This window comes from Excalfactoria chinensis, chromosome 5, assembly GCF_039878825.1.
Source record: "Excalfactoria chinensis isolate bCotChi1 chromosome 5, bCotChi1.hap2, whole genome shotgun sequence".
In the NCBI taxonomy this organism is placed as follows: Eukaryota; Metazoa; Chordata; class Aves; order Galliformes; family Phasianidae; genus Excalfactoria; species Excalfactoria chinensis.
This window is the reverse complement of record NC_092829.1, coordinates 42,337,224-42,353,606: the sequence shown is the minus strand read 5'-3', so window position 1 is coordinate 42,353,606 and position 16,383 is coordinate 42,337,224. Positions and strand designations below refer to the sequence as shown.

At 56.3% G+C, this 16,383-nt stretch overlaps 2 protein-coding genes and 1 long non-coding RNA gene across 7 annotated transcripts in view; 1 reads left to right on the top strand and 2 right to left on the bottom strand.

Moving 5' to 3' along the window:
* DUSP8 (dual specificity phosphatase 8) overlaps window positions 1-2,108 on the bottom strand; it is a 38,847-nt gene extending 36,739 nt beyond the window's left edge. The window contains exon 1 of one of the 4 annotated variants that reach the window (XM_072337131.1): window positions 1,991-2,108. The gene's annotated coding sequence lies outside the window, so the exon portion shown is untranslated. Of the gene's footprint in view, window positions 1-900; window positions 1,001-1,634; window positions 1,757-1,990 lie in introns of those variants that run through there. The other 3 variants (XM_072337129.1, XM_072337127.1, XM_072337130.1) reach the window with 3 other exon arrangements.
* LOC140252433 (uncharacterized) lies at window positions 658-6,546 on the top strand. Its single transcript, XR_011903653.1, has 2 exons — window positions 658-919; window positions 6,485-6,546. It is a non-coding gene; the product is annotated as an uncharacterized lncRNA (long non-coding RNA).
* Window positions 5,833-13,059, bottom strand: IFITM10 (interferon induced transmembrane protein 10). Of its 2 annotated transcripts, XM_072337134.1 has the most exons (4): window positions 12,931-12,971; window positions 12,474-12,590; window positions 11,702-12,119; window positions 5,833-6,737 (listed from the first exon to the last, which is right to left on the bottom strand). In XM_072337134.1, the coding sequence occupies exons 1-4, from the start codon at window positions 12,954-12,956 to the stop codon at window positions 6,588-6,590; spliced, it is 711 nt and encodes a 236-aa protein (XP_072193235.1). In that variant the 5' UTR covers window positions 12,957-12,971; the 3' UTR covers window positions 5,833-6,587. The 2 variants fall into 2 exon arrangements, with proteins under 2 accessions (XP_072193235.1, XP_072193236.1); XM_072337135.1 differs by lacking the exon at window positions 12,474-12,590 and having other exon boundaries at window positions 5,834-6,737; window positions 12,931-13,059.
* Between the last annotated feature and the right edge of the window lie 3,324 nt (window positions 13,060-16,383).

The window sequence follows — 16,383 nt, the reverse complement described above, 5'->3', positions numbered from 1 at the left end:
CCAAACCCCTGCAGGACGCATGCTCTGAGGAGCTGTACCCAGTGCTGTGGGGGCTTATGACAATAATAATTGTACCGTGTTGGATTTTAGGCAGCAGCATCTCCAAACACGGCACCTTGGCTGCTTCTTTGGCAAGGTGCCCGGCCCCAGCAAAACTACCCAGCACACAAACATGGTGTCTGCCATATCTCCACATAGCGAGCACTTCTACAGGGCTTGCCCACCTTGCGACGCCAGCTCCAGGTCCCCCCAACCTCTTACCTGCATCAAGGGAAGGACAACAACCCACACAAACCAGGGAGGGTTCAAAGTCTGTTGGGCTGAAGCACAGCTGTGTGCATCAAAACTGATGAGAATACATCCGCAGAGCCCTAGGAGGTATCTTAGCAAGAAACCCTAAATGCAGCCAGCTATAGGTATGAGAGTTGGTGCAGAGCTCATCTTGCTTTGGGAATCACCACAAGCAAACACAAAGCCAGCCCCGAACCCAACCAATCTCTCCTGTAGAGCCCCGCACAGAGCCGCCAAACCCACCAGCACCGCACACCCGGCCCTTCCGACACAAAGCTACAGCTATACCCGAGCCCTGCGCAGCACAGCGCGGGTGCAGACAATGCGGTGAGCCTCGCGCAAGGCTCCTAGAGCTACCTGCAAGGTTACCGCGGCCCCGGGCTGCGGGCACGGCGCTCAGCATCAACCTGGGCTTGCCAATCGCTGCTGGAAGGAGTCCGTGCCTCTATGCCCCAAATCGTGGCGGGTGACTCGTGCCCGGGGCAGGGCTGGGTTCCCCGCCTGGGAGCCACGGCTGACACCGCAATACCGTGCCCAGAAAACCCCAAACGTCCGCAAGAAACCCGCACCGAGGCGCGTCCTCCCCGTGATAACCCGCACCTCACCGACCTGCACGGAGCTTCCCGATGTGAGCCGAGGCACTGACATCAGCTTTTGCTGTTGCTCAGGAATTTAATTTTGGGGGAGGAGAAAGGGGTGTGCGTGTGCGGGGTGGGGGGGCAGAGCAGGAAGGAGAAGGAACTTATTTATCAATAAGGGAAACGATCGCCGAGTTCGGGAAACCGACCGGCGCTCCTCACGCAGAGAACTGACTGGGAACGGGGGGAGACGACGGCCGGTCCGCACGTACAGGGAAGGACGGAGGGGACGATTTAAGCGGGGCGTACGACGCGCTCACCGTCCGCAGCGCCTCCGGAGCCCGCAGCCGAGCAGCGCCGTACGGACCGCGCGGCTCCGCTCGCGGCCGGTGGAGCAGCGACGCTCCGAGCCGCCCGGCTGTGGTAACACCGCAGCGCTGTCACCGCGGCTCCCGTTCCCGCCTCGGCCCCTCACCGCGCAGCCCCGAGGCACCGCCGCGCGCCGCAGATGCACCGTTCCCACCTGCGCCCAGCCTCCGCAGGTGTCTTTTATTAACGCTCGTTCCGAAACGATCCCACCCGCACTTTAAGCCCCCAAACCCTTCGGATAATAACGCACGCGAAGCTAGGCGAGGGTATTTTCAACGGGGCAGAGCAACGCCTCCCCCAGCCCTTCCGCGGCTCCGCTCCGCACACGCGGCCGCACGGCCCCCCTCTCCCACAGCCCCGTAGGGCAGTTCCCCTCCCGGCCCGGCTCACACTGACCCGGTGCGGCGGGCGCGGACGGCCGCGCCTCTCCGCAGGGCCCTCATGCCGCACAGCGGCCGAGCTCCGCGCTGCTCCGCGCCGCTCCGCGAGCCGGGAATGCGCCGGCGATGAGGTCATACCTCGGGGGGGGGATGAGGAGAAAAGGGGGGAGGGAGGGGAAAGAAAAAAAGAAAGAGGAAAAAAAAAGCAAGGGAAAAAAAAGGCAGCGTTGACGTCATCCGCAGCCAATCAGCGAGGCAGGAGCAGAGCAGGGTGACGTCACCCCGCGGGCGCGGAGCGGCGCGGAGCCGCGGCTCGGGCAGAGGGCGCGCTGCGAGCCGGGCTGAGCGCCCCACGTGCCCCACCTGGCCCACCTGCAGCGCCCCGCCGCCACGTTCCGTCCTTGCCGCGGCTCCGGCTTAGCGGCGGATTAAGCTTTAGGAGCTTTAGGGTTTTGCCGGCGCTTATGAAATGGAGGGAGCCGGCCGCCCGCGCGGATGCCGGGTGTTCGGAATTAACTCTCTTCTGTCCAGGTGCGCGGGGTGGAGTTCTCGGAGAGCACCGAGGGCGCTTTGTTGGCCCTGGGGCGCGAGCCCCGCCGTGCTCTGCTGCTGCAAAAATCAGTGCGAAGCGGATGGGTGCGAAAAGCCCCGCGCACCGGGCTCGCTCCGCCGTGCTAGAAGGGAACGCGCTTCGGCGGTTTCTCTCCAAGACCGGTTCAAACGAGCATCTCCAAGCCCGGCTCTGGCACACCGCCGTCCCGGCCCGGGGTCAGACCCGACCCACAGAGCATCTCCCAGGGCGGCGAACGGACAGTGGGAGGTGGACAGAAGGGCTCGTTGTTCCGTGGGCTCCCTGGGGCCCGGCAGCACCCGGCGTTACCGGGGGAAGCGATGCGGGCAGGGCCGGGATGATGCCGCCGTGGCAGAACAAAGCAGCGCCGCGCTGCCGGGCACCAGATGTGCAGCCATTGTCATTGCATGGGCCGGGTCAGCCCCCCACTGTGTGCAGAGCAGCGATGCTACGGCCGCTCGCTCCTTGCTGAAGGGAGGTGCTCTACTTTTGCCCCATTCGCCTCATTCTGGGTGTTTTTTTCCCCCTCTTTTTCTCATATTCCAGGCACACCCGAAGATTGGTTGCATCCCAGCAATGTGTTTTAAATGCAGAGTACGCTTGCACACGTCGTCATTTTTGCTCAAACGTTTTCCAAGACCTGTCAGTGTCATCTCAGGCCAAGCACAAAACTCGAGCTAAGCAGATTTCTGCCAAAGCAACGAGTCCACCAGAAAGGAGAGGCTTTTCCCCCAACCCGTGGTTGTTTTGAACGCCCAAAGAACTGCTTTCAGCACCATCCAGTGCTCGGCTGCTGGAGACAGACAACGCTGTGGGGCAGTGTGAGGCTGGAGGTGTGCACCGTGCCATTTATCGGCTGTGTGCTGCAGCAATAGCACTGCAGCTCTGCAGGAGGAATAAAGGGGAAACAGCACCAAAGCACAACGCTGAATAAAATCCCTCTGCACGGAGCATGAGTCAGACAGGGGATGGGAGGAGCGGGACCTTTGTACTGGGCACGGGGTGATCACGTTGTGAGATGCTGGAGGCTTTGTGAGGACAGCTCTGCACAAGGCTGAGGGCTCTCAGTACTGGACTCTTTTTTCCCTACCCCTGTGCAGGGTTTTGTTCAGCTGCTCATCAGTTGCTAGGATTTTTTTGTTGTTTTGTTTTCTATGCTGCTGAAATCAGTTTCAGTGATGAGAGCATCTGCTGCCATCTGTGCCTCCCACCCTTCCCTGCATGGCGAGCTGGGCACTGTGGGGCCCTCTGTGCAGCACCTATCCTGCTTGGAGCAGCAGGCAGCCCCACTAGCACCCCGTTGCTCCCCTGCATCTGCATGGCTGCAGCTGCATCCTAACCCAGAACCTGGACCTGGTGGCACAGAGCAAAGGGGCAGCTGCAGCTCACAGAGCCCAGTGGAGCAGCACCGGAGGGAACTAGCAGGTACTTCGGGTACTTCTGGACCCCAGTACTGCCTCGTGCAAAATGAGGGCTGCTCACTCACCCCCGTGGGAAGCTGAGGATGCTGGAGCTGGGCTGAACGTCATTACCCAAACTGGGTGCCAGCTCTGCTCTTCCTCCTGCCCTATTTCTTGCAGCCGACTCATTGACGTAGGAGAGCCACGGGGTCACGGCTGCCGCTGGGAGGAAATCCAAACCAGTTCAACCCAGCTGGGATTTGCCTGCAAACTGGCTCGGCAGCCTCTATGCGGAGGTGGCAGCGCTGAGCCTGGGGCTTGCGTAAGTGTGTGGCATTTGCTCACACACGAGGGCACCCTTCTCTCTGTGAGGTCCCACAGAGAGACTTCAGGAGAGTGCTCAGAGCCACCTCTCGGTCTCCTGATGTGCTGCTGGGGAGTGCAATGAAATCATCACGTGGCAATGTAACCATCCTTCCTTCCTGAATTCAAAAGGCTTCTCAGGCATCTGATGGCTCCTCTCTCCCACCCCTCCGCTCAGTTGTTGCTTCTGCTGCTGAATGCAACAGAGGCTGCATCTTCACAGCCAAGAAAAGGTGTGAGCTGGAGTGCGCCCAGCAGAGCTGTGAGTGGCAGAAGTGAAAAGGCAGAGCAGCAGCCCCAAATCCTTCCTTCTGCCATGCTGGTGGCAGCCTTGGCAAGCTTTCCCTCTCCAGAATGTTCCTGCACCACTGAAAAAAGAAATCACGGTGATATTTGACTGCTGCTTTTCATTCCCACGTTCCCCCCAAGCTAAAACAAAGAAGAGGTTCTTGATCTGTCTGCAGGTTTTGGTGCACCTCAGCCCTGCTGCGGCGTTCACACGGAGATACCTTGCCCAATGTAGGTGTTCCTGGCAGCAAATAACAAGCGTGGTGGTGCTAATAATAGCCCAGCCTGTCCATCCCTGGCAGGTGATGCATGCAAAAATGCTGCAGCGTCAGTGCAATATTCCCCCGGTTCATTACAGCAGCAACCATCGTCCTCCCTTGACTGGGGCGGCCCATGGGGGAAGAGATGATGGCACTCATTTGTCACAATTGTTAGAGGCGGGAGGGATGGCTCTGGGTTGCATCCAGCTTTGTTTCAGATCTGGCTTTATCTGAGCAGCCCTGCTTCTGACTGCCGAGCCGGGGCTTTCCACATAGAAATCCACCTGTGAGGTGATCACCAGGGCAAAGCTCAAGGTCTCTGCCCTTCGTTTTGCTGGGCTTTAAGAGGTCAAGGCAAAAGCCCATTGCTTTCCCCTAAGTGAAGCCCAGAGGAGCTCTGGGCAGCACTGGTGTCCCTGAGAGCACTGTCCTGCTGCTGACATGCTGTATCACCTCTCCCCACGCTTCTCCTCTGGGGTTCATGCTGTTGCCTCCTCCTGCTGCAACCAGTCTGGAGAAGTCTCAGTGAAGGGAAGAGAAACAGAGCTGGCATTGTCACGTGCTGAGGAGCTCATTTTGCACCTGAAAGGGATGAGACAGCTGCAGAATATGCAATTAGATAAGAGGTTGGGGAGCTGTATTTTATCCCAGGCCTGACCATTTGTTCATGCTATGACCTGGGGCTGATGGCACAGGGCTGATGTTTTGTGCAGCCTGGGGAGCCAAAGGTTCAGACTGTAGCTCTTCATTCTTGTACCACTGGCGGGGGGGAGCTTGCCTCCTGGCTGCCTTGGCTCTGCCAGACTCTGATTGAGCACCGCAGGGGTCAGCGCAGTGCTGGATCTCCAACCTGGCACACATCCTCCTGCATCCCTCATTCCTGACACTCTCTTAAGCAGCTGCCGGGGACACAGGCATTGCTTCTTGCCAGTGGGATGCGACTCTCTGCTTCTTTGCCCTATTTCTTCAGCCATCCCTGGAGACCGGTATACTGCAGGGGCTCAGGGACATGTAGCACCCCCTCAGCCCTCTCATCTTAAAAACCTCAAGAAATACAAGGCGTTTGTTTTTTTTAAGCAGCACATTGAATGTGGATGATTCATCCCATCCCTTACCCTAGCATGCAGCGTTGTCAATCCTTTCTGTCTTTGTGCAAAAAGAGGGGAGAACAACCTGAGGAACGGGGATCACCAACTCTGGAGGTGTTCAATAACAGGTTAGATGCGGCACTGAGGGACATGGCCAGTGGGCACGATGGGGATGGGTTAGGGGTGGACTTGCTGACCTTAGAGGTCTTTTCCAGCCTTTAATGATTTGATGATGCTATGATAATTGACCCAGCAGCAGATATCAGAGGTATCTTTATTGACCGTGTTACAGAAATACAGTAGCACTTGGTTCACAGAGCACATGGAGTTCTCCAGGAGGTACCTTTGTTCTCAGCACTACTGGGTGATCTCAAGGAGAAATTTGCCCTCTAATGCTCTGGGGTTGACCTGGAGGCACTGGGGCTCTCCAACACCAACACCCTAATACTCAGACCTCTGGGATGGTTATCTCAACCCATGAATTAAATTCAATAGAACTGCATCACAGAAGGAAAACAACAGAACGCTGTGGGGCATTCGGGCAGTTTGAACACACCTGATATGCTCTGAGCCTTGGCCATCCCATTGGCCTCGGGCATTCCGCCTTCCTCCCAGCCCTGTCTGCAGCCCAAAGCCCTCCATGGCCACGCATCGGGCCACACATCACATTTAGCTTTCAGTTCTGCACACTCTCATTACACAGCTCTGTTTGCCATGAAGTAAGATCTTCTTGGTCTCTTTTTCTCCCTGTACAATTGCAGAAGTGAAACCCTTTCCTACAGCAGCACATACTGTTTAGGAGCAGGGAGAGCACGCTTGCCCGGGCTGATAAATTCATTTATTTTTTATTTATGTATTTACCTTTTTGATTTTTTCTTTTCTTTTTTTTCTTCCAGTCACGGTGGAGCTGTTTTACTCTCGTGTCCTTGCTACAGGAAACAACTGCAGACACTTCTGGCATAGAGGCATTTTGGCGGCGGCGCTGCTGTTGGCCTCCCGCTAGTAATCAGTGAGGGGGTACCGCAGGAAGATGAAGATGAGGATGATGCAGAAGGTGGCAAGGGCTGAGCTGGTGATGTTGAAAAGCCGGGCTGTCTTGGCGTCTTCCACTGCACCATTTAAGTCATTGAGGAGTTTCTTATCCCGGACCTGAGGCAGAAAAAAAAACAAAATTAATTGGGAGATGTACCGTGATACTATGTAATAAATGATATAATAAAAGTAATAATGCATCCCCAGAGAGATCTGGGTGCTGATGGACCCTCCCAGCATGCCATGCCATCCTGGCAGCTCTGGGGTTTGCACCAGCTGGAGTAGGCACCACAGGGCTGGTGGGGCGGCTCCGCACTTCCCAGTTCGGCACAGGTTGCCCCAGAGGTGCAGTGCCCCATCCTTGGAATCATTCAAGTTCCGTCTGGACGGGGCTCTGAGCACCTGACCGACCTGTACGTTTCCCCATTCACTGCAGGGGAGTTTGACCAGATGATTTTTAAGGACCCCTTCCGACTCAAACCATTCTATGAACCTTACTGCACGAGTGCTGTCCTTGTTATCCTACAGGCTAGGACAACCATGGACTTCCCATGGCCGTGTCACCTGCTCGTCCCCACCTCCTCCAGGCTGCCAGGAGTAGCGATGACATGAGCAGGCAGCAGGTGGCACTGCCGGGCAGCGGACGGCAGCGCTGGATGATAGATGGCCTCACCAAGCCCTGAATGGCATCGCCAGGCAACAAGTGGCATCACCAGGCAGGGATGGTGATGCTCACCACTGGAATGCGCTCCATTCCTTTCCAGCAGGGTCATATCCCCGCCGCCAAACCTCTCACAGATAGCACTCAGAGCACAGAGGACGTGGCACCAGAGAATTGTGCCCAATTTCCCACATCAGGTTGGCAGCATCCTTGGGATGGTGCAGCGTGTGCAGTGCTGCTTGCTCAGTGCTAGAGGGCTCTGGGGCTGTGCTCCTGCTAACCTTCCCCCCCCCCCCGTGCTTGTTGTCAGGGGCAAGGTGCTGCTGGCCGAACGCTAGGTGTCGGTGGCAGGCTGTGAAATCCTGCAGCAGCCTCAGAGTCCTCCTAGAAACATAAAAAACCTCTTATCGACCAGGAGCTTTCTGCAAACATCCTGCATCGCATTCAGACCACGTCTCAGCCACTCTTTTTTTCCTCTCTCCCTCCTGCAGTGCTCTCCTGGAGGCTTGATGCCACTTGCCTAGCACGGGGATGGGCTGCTAGACCCCTCCGTCCTTCTGGGCTATGCAGCTTCACACCACCATGCTGCCCTTCTAGCGGGGCTCTGAGCACAGCCAGCAACAGTGGGGCCAACCGAGTGCACAAGGACCTGCACAGCAGGCAAGCTGTGGCAGAAGCCTTTTTTCTATGTCTTGGCACTGAGTGGATGCCAGGGGAGTCCCAGCTCAATACCACACTGTTGGCTGCCACATATTGTGCTTGGCTTGGTGGCCTGCCTGGATGGGAGATGACCTCAGGACCTCTATGCCCAGGATGGCTCACCTCAGGAATGGTTCTGTGGGTTTTGAATCTTCCCAAAAGCCTGGAGAGATGCAGAGCTCTGATTTGCTGAAGTGGGCACCTTGAAGTGAAGGGCAGCCCCAGGGCATCCTCCTCTTCATAGAAATCATTAAGGTTGGAAAAGAACACTGAGATCACCTCAAGCCATCCCCACAGTGCCCACTGAGCCACATCCCTCAGTGCCACATCCACAGGGCTCTCAAATACCTCAAGAGAATCGTGACTCCACATGGGTAGTGACTTCATCACGGTGAGGATCCCGACTCATGCAGAGCACTGGGCCTGGTGCTCTGGGCTCTGTGGGATCCCTTGTGGGATCAGATCCTCCTGCCCTGAGATCTCTCCCCCTCCCAACCTCCTGTTCCTCCCTTCCCTGGGACTCTCTCCCAGCTCACCCCAAGTGCTCCCACCTTTCATTCTTTCCCATGCCACACACCATCTTCCAACATCTTCCCGTTTCTCTGGCCCCTCCACCTTCCTTTCCCTTCTCTTCCTGGCAGTGCCCCTGATTTAACCTTGCTTTGGGCTCCTTCCCACTGCTGATGGGCCCCTGGTGCCTCCTTTTCCCATCCATCTGCTCCCGCAGACCCCACATCAAGTAGTGCTCTCTCCATGTTCTCCATCACCTGCAGCCAGAGTCTTTCCTCTTGCTATTAGCTTTGCCTCCAGCCTCTTTGGTTCTGTGCATTTCTCATTCTCACCATGCCCTTTGGTGTGGTCCTTTCCTCTCCTCCCTTACTATTTTCCCACACACCTTCAGCTGTCATCCTTATGCAAACATCCCATATTGGCCATTATAATTTACACTGCCTGTGAGCTCCAGGTGAATGACAACATCCCTGCAGTACACAAGCATAATGAAAAGGTGTTTCCTGCTCCAGACTGCTCGTGGTTTGAGCCTGGAAACTGTCTCCTCCCTTCTCAAAGTGAGGACAGGTCTCCAGGGCCATACAAACCGCCCTGACACTGGATCAGGTGCTGCCTCAGTCCCAGACACTTTTCTTATCATCTTCACTTTGATCCTCCCTACCTTGCCTGAAGTCATCCTGCGATCCTGGCCCTCATTCCCACGGAGACAGCTGATAGGTGAGGATGGTTATCCCACATCTGCTGACTGTGGAGTTTCCCCAGAGCACTGCACAAGGGCTGTGCCAGAGATCCACACCGCTCAAGGTAGCTTCCTTCCCCTCCTTCCATCTTACTTCAGCCCCATTTCTTTTCCACCAATGCTATGTGCCATCTCCTTATTCCATCTCCACACTCCCCATTCCTTTCCCACCTCCCATCTCAGCTTTCAGGCTCAGCTCTCACTCAGAAGCAAGCACTTGCGGGTGGGTACCAGTGCTGTGTCAGCTTTCCCAAGGAGACAAATGGTTTGTTGATAACGACTCTAATGAGGCCATGCTGAAGGCAGCCTGTGCTTAGTATTCAGCCTGCAGCTGGTGGAGGCACGCTTTGGGAAGAAGCTAGTTTGGCTGTAAACCCATTTCCCACACAGAGCTCTGCTTCCCTGCACATAAGGAGCTTTTTGCTCTGGAGCAGACCCTGGGGTTTATTTGCTCCGCGGATCAGCCGGGAGCAAATCCAGCCATCGTATCACCCATGTGCCTCATGCCTCACTAGCAGCAAAGCTCTGAGAGCAGCCACACGGGCTGCCAGGTGGGCTCCAAATACCACTGGAGTGCCTTGCTGCCTCAGTATCAACACAGTCCAAGCACAGCTCTCATGGTGGAGCTCATTCCAGTTCCTGCCTCATCGTCTAATTGGTGCCCAAAGAGCTGTTGGCTTTTCCCCGTGCTCTCTAGAGATAGAGCTCCAAAGCAGGAGCTCCTGACACTGTGCTCCAGTGTGCCATTTGTTAGTGCTGAGAGCTGGGAAGGGGGCAGCCAAGGGAGCCACAGTGCAGGAGAGCTGCAGCAGTGCCTTCTGATCAAAGGGAAGGAACCCAGAGTGCTGGAGTGGCCCTAGGCCTGCAGGGAGGTGACCTGAGGGCTCCATCTCCCTTGGTGCTGCTGCTCATGTCCTCTGCCCCAGCCCAGTGCACACAGCTCTGTGTTGGCACACCACTCCTGCTCTGACCTTGAGGCGCAGAAACAGCCCCAAGGGATACAATCTGAGAGCCATGGCTGCCAAGCACCTGTCCCACTATAAGGGAAACAGAGAGGTGTGCAGCGTGGTATTGCCCAGAGCACCTGATGGGTCATGTGGAGCACCTGGCTGGGACAGCATTGCCTTTGCTCTACACGACTTCATATATCTCTTGGTGTAAGAGCTTAGATATGTTGGTGAGCTGCTTTGATATGTTTTAGAAGGACCCCAGGCAGATCCCAGGCAGCAGCACAGGCACTGGAAGACCCCACACCAGCACGGTACTGAGGTGTGCACCAGCTGTCGGAGCATGCTGAAGCTGCTGGAAGTGCTTCCACATGCTGGGGTGCCTGCAGAGACAGCTGTGGGCTCAGGGCACACAGTGTTCCGGTGCTCCTCTCAGCTCAGATCTACTGCTGCCACTGCCGCAGTGACCCTGTACTGTTCCTGTTCTGTCCCAGCACCCAGCCCAGCCTAGGGCAGCACCCACCAGCCCTTCTGCCATACTCTGTTTCCAAGGACTGTGTGTTTCCATCAGATGAGGAGCCATGGCTACCACAGAGCTCCAAGGGATCTCTACTACCCCCTGTTTCACAGGATGGCTCAGGCAGGTCCCAGCCCCACAGCTGCCTGCAGCACAGGGACCACAGGGAGACCTGGTGTAGCTACGTGGTGCCCTGAAGAGGAGAAATCTTAACTCTGTGCTTCCTGCACAGGGACAACCCCAACCTCAGAGAAGGGAAACTGAGGCAGGGGGCTGGCGCAGGCTGAGCCCAGGGCTGCCCAGCACTCCCTGTCCTGTGCTGCCTGGGGTTCATTGATCTGTTTCTATGATGAAGCCGGGCTATGCGCCGGCCTCCCACTAAATGCTGCTGCCAATGCACATCAGCCAGCTGCCTGTCCCCAGAGCGTGACCCACACGGGGCTGCCCTGCTGCCTGGGCTCTTTGTGGGTGTGTACAGCTCATCTTTAGGACAGGAAAGGCAGCCTAGGGCCCTTTCCCGTGGCAGCTCCTGAGATGCAGCCGGGTGTTCCAGTGCTGAATCTCACATCCCAGCCGGGCTGCTCACCCCACAGCTTTCCTCTTTGGAGGATTTTAGTGGGAGAGAGGACAAGAAGCAAAGAGGCAGCATTACCCTGTGCTGGCAACCTCTTCTCACTACAACCTGACCGATGGTGTTGCCTGATGGCACCTATGGCCCCTGCCCCACAGCACAGTGTTGCTGTGTCTCATCCTCCCAGGTCCCTACCTGCCCCAAAGAAAGGATCAAGTGCTGGATTGCAGGATGCCTGCGAGGTACGTGCTATTGGGAAGGTGCCTTTGGTCCAAGTGCCCTTTCTCCACCAAACAACATCCCCAGCTCCAAACCACGTTGCTACCTCCCCATCTCCATCCCCATCCCCACAGCTGGTGGTGCACATCCCGCGTTGGTGGCACGGATGTGAGTTACCCCCGACCCCGAAGCGCTCCCTCCCGGTGCTCAGCACTCACTTTCAGAGAATAGGCCAAAGCAATGAAGCCGAGGCAGCAGAAGTTGAGGTATACGAAGTTGAAGATGGACCAGAGATAGTAGTCATTCACCTCGCTGGTGTCGGGGTAGATCTCGATGACAGTGGTGGGGTTGGTCATGGTCTTCTTCTCCACCGAGTGCTTGCACGGGCCCGCTGGCCGCAGGCTGTCCCCTTTGCAGCCCTTGCTCTCCATCAGCTGCGCGGCGGAGGAGGGTGAGAGGACGGGTGAGGCGTGCCGGAGGGCCGGGGGCTTGGCGATGCATGCGAAGCAGCCCTGCTGAGGGCCTGGAGGGGGTCGGGGGGCCCAGGCCGCCCCGTCGAAAGGGCACGGGGGGCCCAGGGGGGGGTCCTGCGTCCTCTCCGTGGTGGCGGCGGCGGCGGCGTCACCGCGCTCTGCCCTGGCGAAGTGAGAAATGGGGATGGAGGGGGGGGAGATGAGAAAGGGGGGGAAAAAGAAAGGGGAGAGGTGGGGGGGAGGCAGGAGAGAGAGGGAGGGAGCAGAAGGCGGAGGAGAGAGCGGGGAGAGGAGTGGGGGAGCGGGCAGCGGAGGGAGGGAGGGGGGGGTCGGAGGAAGGGGAGGACAGCGCAGGGGGGCACGGGGCCGCATCTCGGAGGGGGACAGCGGAGCGAGGAGGGGGATCACGGGGCGACGCGAGGAGAAAGCATCAGTTCAAAGCGCAAAAAGCACTTGGGAAGAGCGGGGCGGGGTGGAGGTTGGGGGGGGGGGAGCGCTGCGGGGAGAGTTGCCAGACCGCCGCGCTGCCCCCGCCCGCAGTCCTCCGTCCGTCCGTCCCTCCGGCTGTCGGTCTGTCCGGGCCTCGTGCCGTCCGTCCCATCCCGGGATGGGGAGCGCGGGGGCCGCGGTCGGGCTGTGCCGGGCAGTGCGGGAGGCGGCTCAGTGCGGCACAGCGCCGCGTCCTCTCGGCTCCCCCCGCTCGCTCCCGGCGTGGTTTTGTTATCATTGTTGTCATTAGCGTTATTATTGTTATAATTTCGCCGAGCCCTCCCCTCTGCGGGATTCCTGCCGGGGCTGCATTCCCCCATCCCTTCCACCTGCCAGCAGCTCCCCCCTCCCTTTTGGAGAATACCGTGGCCGGAGAGGAGGAGATGGAAGGGGATGAGGACAGGAGATGGGGAAGGGGGTGTGAAGAGGCTGCCTCCCCCTCCCTCGCCCCCCTCCGTAGCCGTGCGATTATGAAAGCGGTGCACCTCTCGCTGCCCGTCCGTCCGTCCATCCGTCTCCTCGGAAGGCATCGGGAGGAGCGGCGGGGACACTACAGGGAGGGCTGCGGGAGCCGCAGCATATCCGGCTCAGCACTGCCTCTTCCTCGCCACTGGAGCTGGGGAATGGGGGGGGGGGGGGGGAGGTTGGGGCAGAGCCGGGGGAAGCACTCAGGGGGGTGGCCAGCGCCCCGAATGTGCTTCTTGTGGGAGGGTTCGGCCCCACTACTCTTCTCACGCCTCCTGTAACGAGGAGCAGCCTGGTGGGGGCAGCTGGCTGGTTCCCCCAGCCTCAGCATCACCCACAGGGACTACGGTGATTTATTCCCACAGACGTGGCAGAAAAAACATAGGGTGAGGTGGAGCAAAAAGTGCCATTTGTATCCTTGGGTGGATGGAAAAGTGATAGTGCCCGTGGGCGCTGAGCAGAAGTCATAGCGCAGGTGGCACAGTGCAGGGTGTGTGGCTGCTCCAGGGGTGGGCAATAGGGATGCCACGAAGGACGGACGAGGCCAGGAGGACCTGGCCATGACCACTGGCACAGGGTTACAAAAAAGGTCCCCAGGTGCCACGAGAGCTGTGTGCAGTAGCAGAGAGCAGCAGGGACAGGCAGGTCACTCAGGAGGACACATCACGTCACCCTGCCGGCCAGCCTGGCGCAGGTGGCTTTGCCATGGCAGCTGCAGGAGGGCAGCAGAGAAAGCTCAAAGAAATCCTGCAGATGGACCACTAAGACTTGTGAAGAGCTGGGTAAAATAAAAGCTTACGTAGACATTACCTGCAGGCAAAGGGAAATCCTCACTTAGTGCTTTAAGCCTGCCCACAATGTGCTGAGTTAAGGAACAACAACTGACTCGAACAGCTTTTTGCAGCCTACAACCTTGCAGAGCATCCCTCCTCCAGGAGCAGCAATACAACCTCCAACAAGCAGGCTGCTGCCTGCCCTAGTATATGCCACTACCCCAAGGCTCGGTGGGCTGAGGAGGTCCTAAATTTCACAGGGCTGCTGTGTGCGTTGTAACTAACAAGAAAGACAACACAATGGGCAGTCCTGGCTTGGATCCTGGATGCAGCCCCTGTAAATAAGCAGAGTAGCACAACGTTTCTGATTCTGTGCAACTAATTCTCCTCCTGATGGTAACAAATTACAAGGTCCTGGGTATTGGCTAATCATTCAGAGCCCCACAGTGAAAACCTCAAATCTTCTGCATGGTGAAAAAATGATCATCATGGACCCATGTGGTCCAATAGAAAATCAGTGTATTTAACAGTCGCTGGCACATAAGGCAAACAATGAAGGGGAAATATAAGGGGCCAATAGGTTTACTTGGTGTAACCAAGCCTGTGGTGGACATTGAAGACCAAACCAGATGGTTAAGGGACACAACTGTGTCAGCATGGGTGACTACCAGTGTATACCAGAGGGATGAGACAAAAGGCTTCCTGTTACCTGTCTTCTGAAGACCAAATTCCCTCCATGGTTTTCCCCTGAGGCATCTCATGGTGCTGGGCTGGTGGATGGGTGCCAGCTTGGATGGGACACAGCCCCACCTGTCTCATGTTCTCCCATGTTACTGGCTCTTCCACTCACAAACAAGAGGTTTGCATCAGCCCAGGATGAGCCTGTTGTTTGTTTGTCTTGCTGAAGTTGTGTACTGCTCTCTTCCTAACGTCAGCAGGGGATAGAGGATGAGGAGGGAGAAGGAAATTGGAGAGGATGTGGAGGAGGCAGCAGGGTGGTGCTGGAAGCAAAGCACCAACAGAGAAGAGCATGTGCTAATGTGAAGAAGATGGGTTTAAAGATTGGGTTGGATAAAGCCCTGGGTAACCTGATCCAGTGGGTAGTAACCCTGCCCATGGTGGTGGGGGAAACCAGATGCACTTTGAGGTCTCTTTCAACCAAAGCCTGGTTCTATGATAATAATAATAAAAAAATATGCATTATTTCTATACTCCTCTTTTCTGTGGGTTTTTAAGTCACGTGTGGATGTGCAAGAGAGGCCCCTACTTCAAGGGCTGCACAAGAGGAAGGTGTTTCAAAACAATTCTGTACCTGTGTTGGAGATGCACTTGCTACAGCACAATGGAGTACTCTGTAAGACAGTGAGAACTCAGACTTCCACCTGTAAGAACTTCTTCCTCAAGACCATCAGAAGGACTCAACCCTGCTTCTCCCAACAGAGAAAGACCACACTGGCACCCCTCTGGAAAGTTTTTGATGGCTTCCCAAACCTCACAAGCACTGAGGTGGGCTGCAGCTTGGAGAGGTTTCTCTCTCCTGTCTTCTGGCTTTCAGTCTCTACTTTCAGTCTCTACTTCTTTTCCCCTCTCAGAGAAACCTAAAAATAAATAGATCAAAGAAAGAGCGAAAAAAGGAGCCACCAGTCCCAACCAACGTGCTTAGTCATTCATGGTTATTAAAATAGTTTAGAACGCAACAAATTGCTGCGCCAGCCAGAGCAGCAGCGCGCTGCCTCCATAAACACAAGTCTGACTCCTCTCCCTGTAGGCTGGGGGAGAAGCAGTCTTTTAGCAACCCCAGAGGTAGCAGAGGAAGGATCAGACCAGGCACCCTGCTGCAGAGGGAAGGTGGAAGGAAAATATTTATCCTCTTTGCATTAGTGGAGACACTTTAATAAACAGTAAGCCATCAAATTGTCACGCAGATGGAGTTCTGCAGAGGTGGTGCAGCAAATGAGGACTGATGCAAACCAGAGTATTTGCAGGTAATATAACCCAGGGCCAAGTCCAGGCTGCTCACGGGCTGGGTGCCTTCTGCTCCTCATTGCAAAGCATGGGAGGATAACCTGGCTCTTGGCTTCCCTACCTCTTGGCCAAGATCAAGGCTGAGACTGTTCCTGCTGAGGCACTGTGTCTAACACGGCATGATTAACGGCTCAGGCACGATCCTCACTGCAAAAACAACACCCTCATATTCTAGCGATGATGTCTCCCCTTGGACTGAACAGTTGGTTTTCATGACCCAGCCAATACTTTTGGGCTACAGCCATCCCTTCAACATAGGAAAGGGGTTGATTGGGGTATTAGGGCATCTCAGGGGATGAGAGACACTGGACATGCCAATAAGGGAATCATTTAAGCTCTTTGCATGCTTAGATCCGCATTCAGAAAATGGGATGGGACTTGGCTGCATCTGCCTTACTTTATGTACACGATATTCTTTTTTTCCAAAGCAGGGATTAGCTCTTATCTTGCACCTGGCACACGGGGCCTTCATTCTGCATCACCATCTTCAGTTTCCATACAGCAACACAAGGACTGAAAGCCACTCAGCCAGACAAGAGAAAAGGATTTCTGCTACATTCCAAATAAAGAAACACCCCATGGTCTTCATCACCAGACTCTAGGAATGCAAACTCAATCCTGACGGGTTTTAAATTGGAATTAGAAACCGGAGTCTTGCCTTAGCTGCTATAGGAT

Coding starts and splice junctions, on each gene's coding strand:
- IFITM10 (XM_072337134.1), bottom strand. CDS start 12,956: ATGGACGGACGGACGGGCAGCGAGAG. Junction 12,591..12,930: donor GGACGGACGGGCAGCGAGAG/GTGCACCGCTTT, acceptor TGCCCGGCACAG/CCCGACCGCGGCCCCCGCGC. Junction 6,738..11,701: donor CTTTGGCCTATTCTCTGAAA/GTGAGTGCTGAG, acceptor TTTCTGCCTCAG/GTCCGGGATAAGAAACTCCT.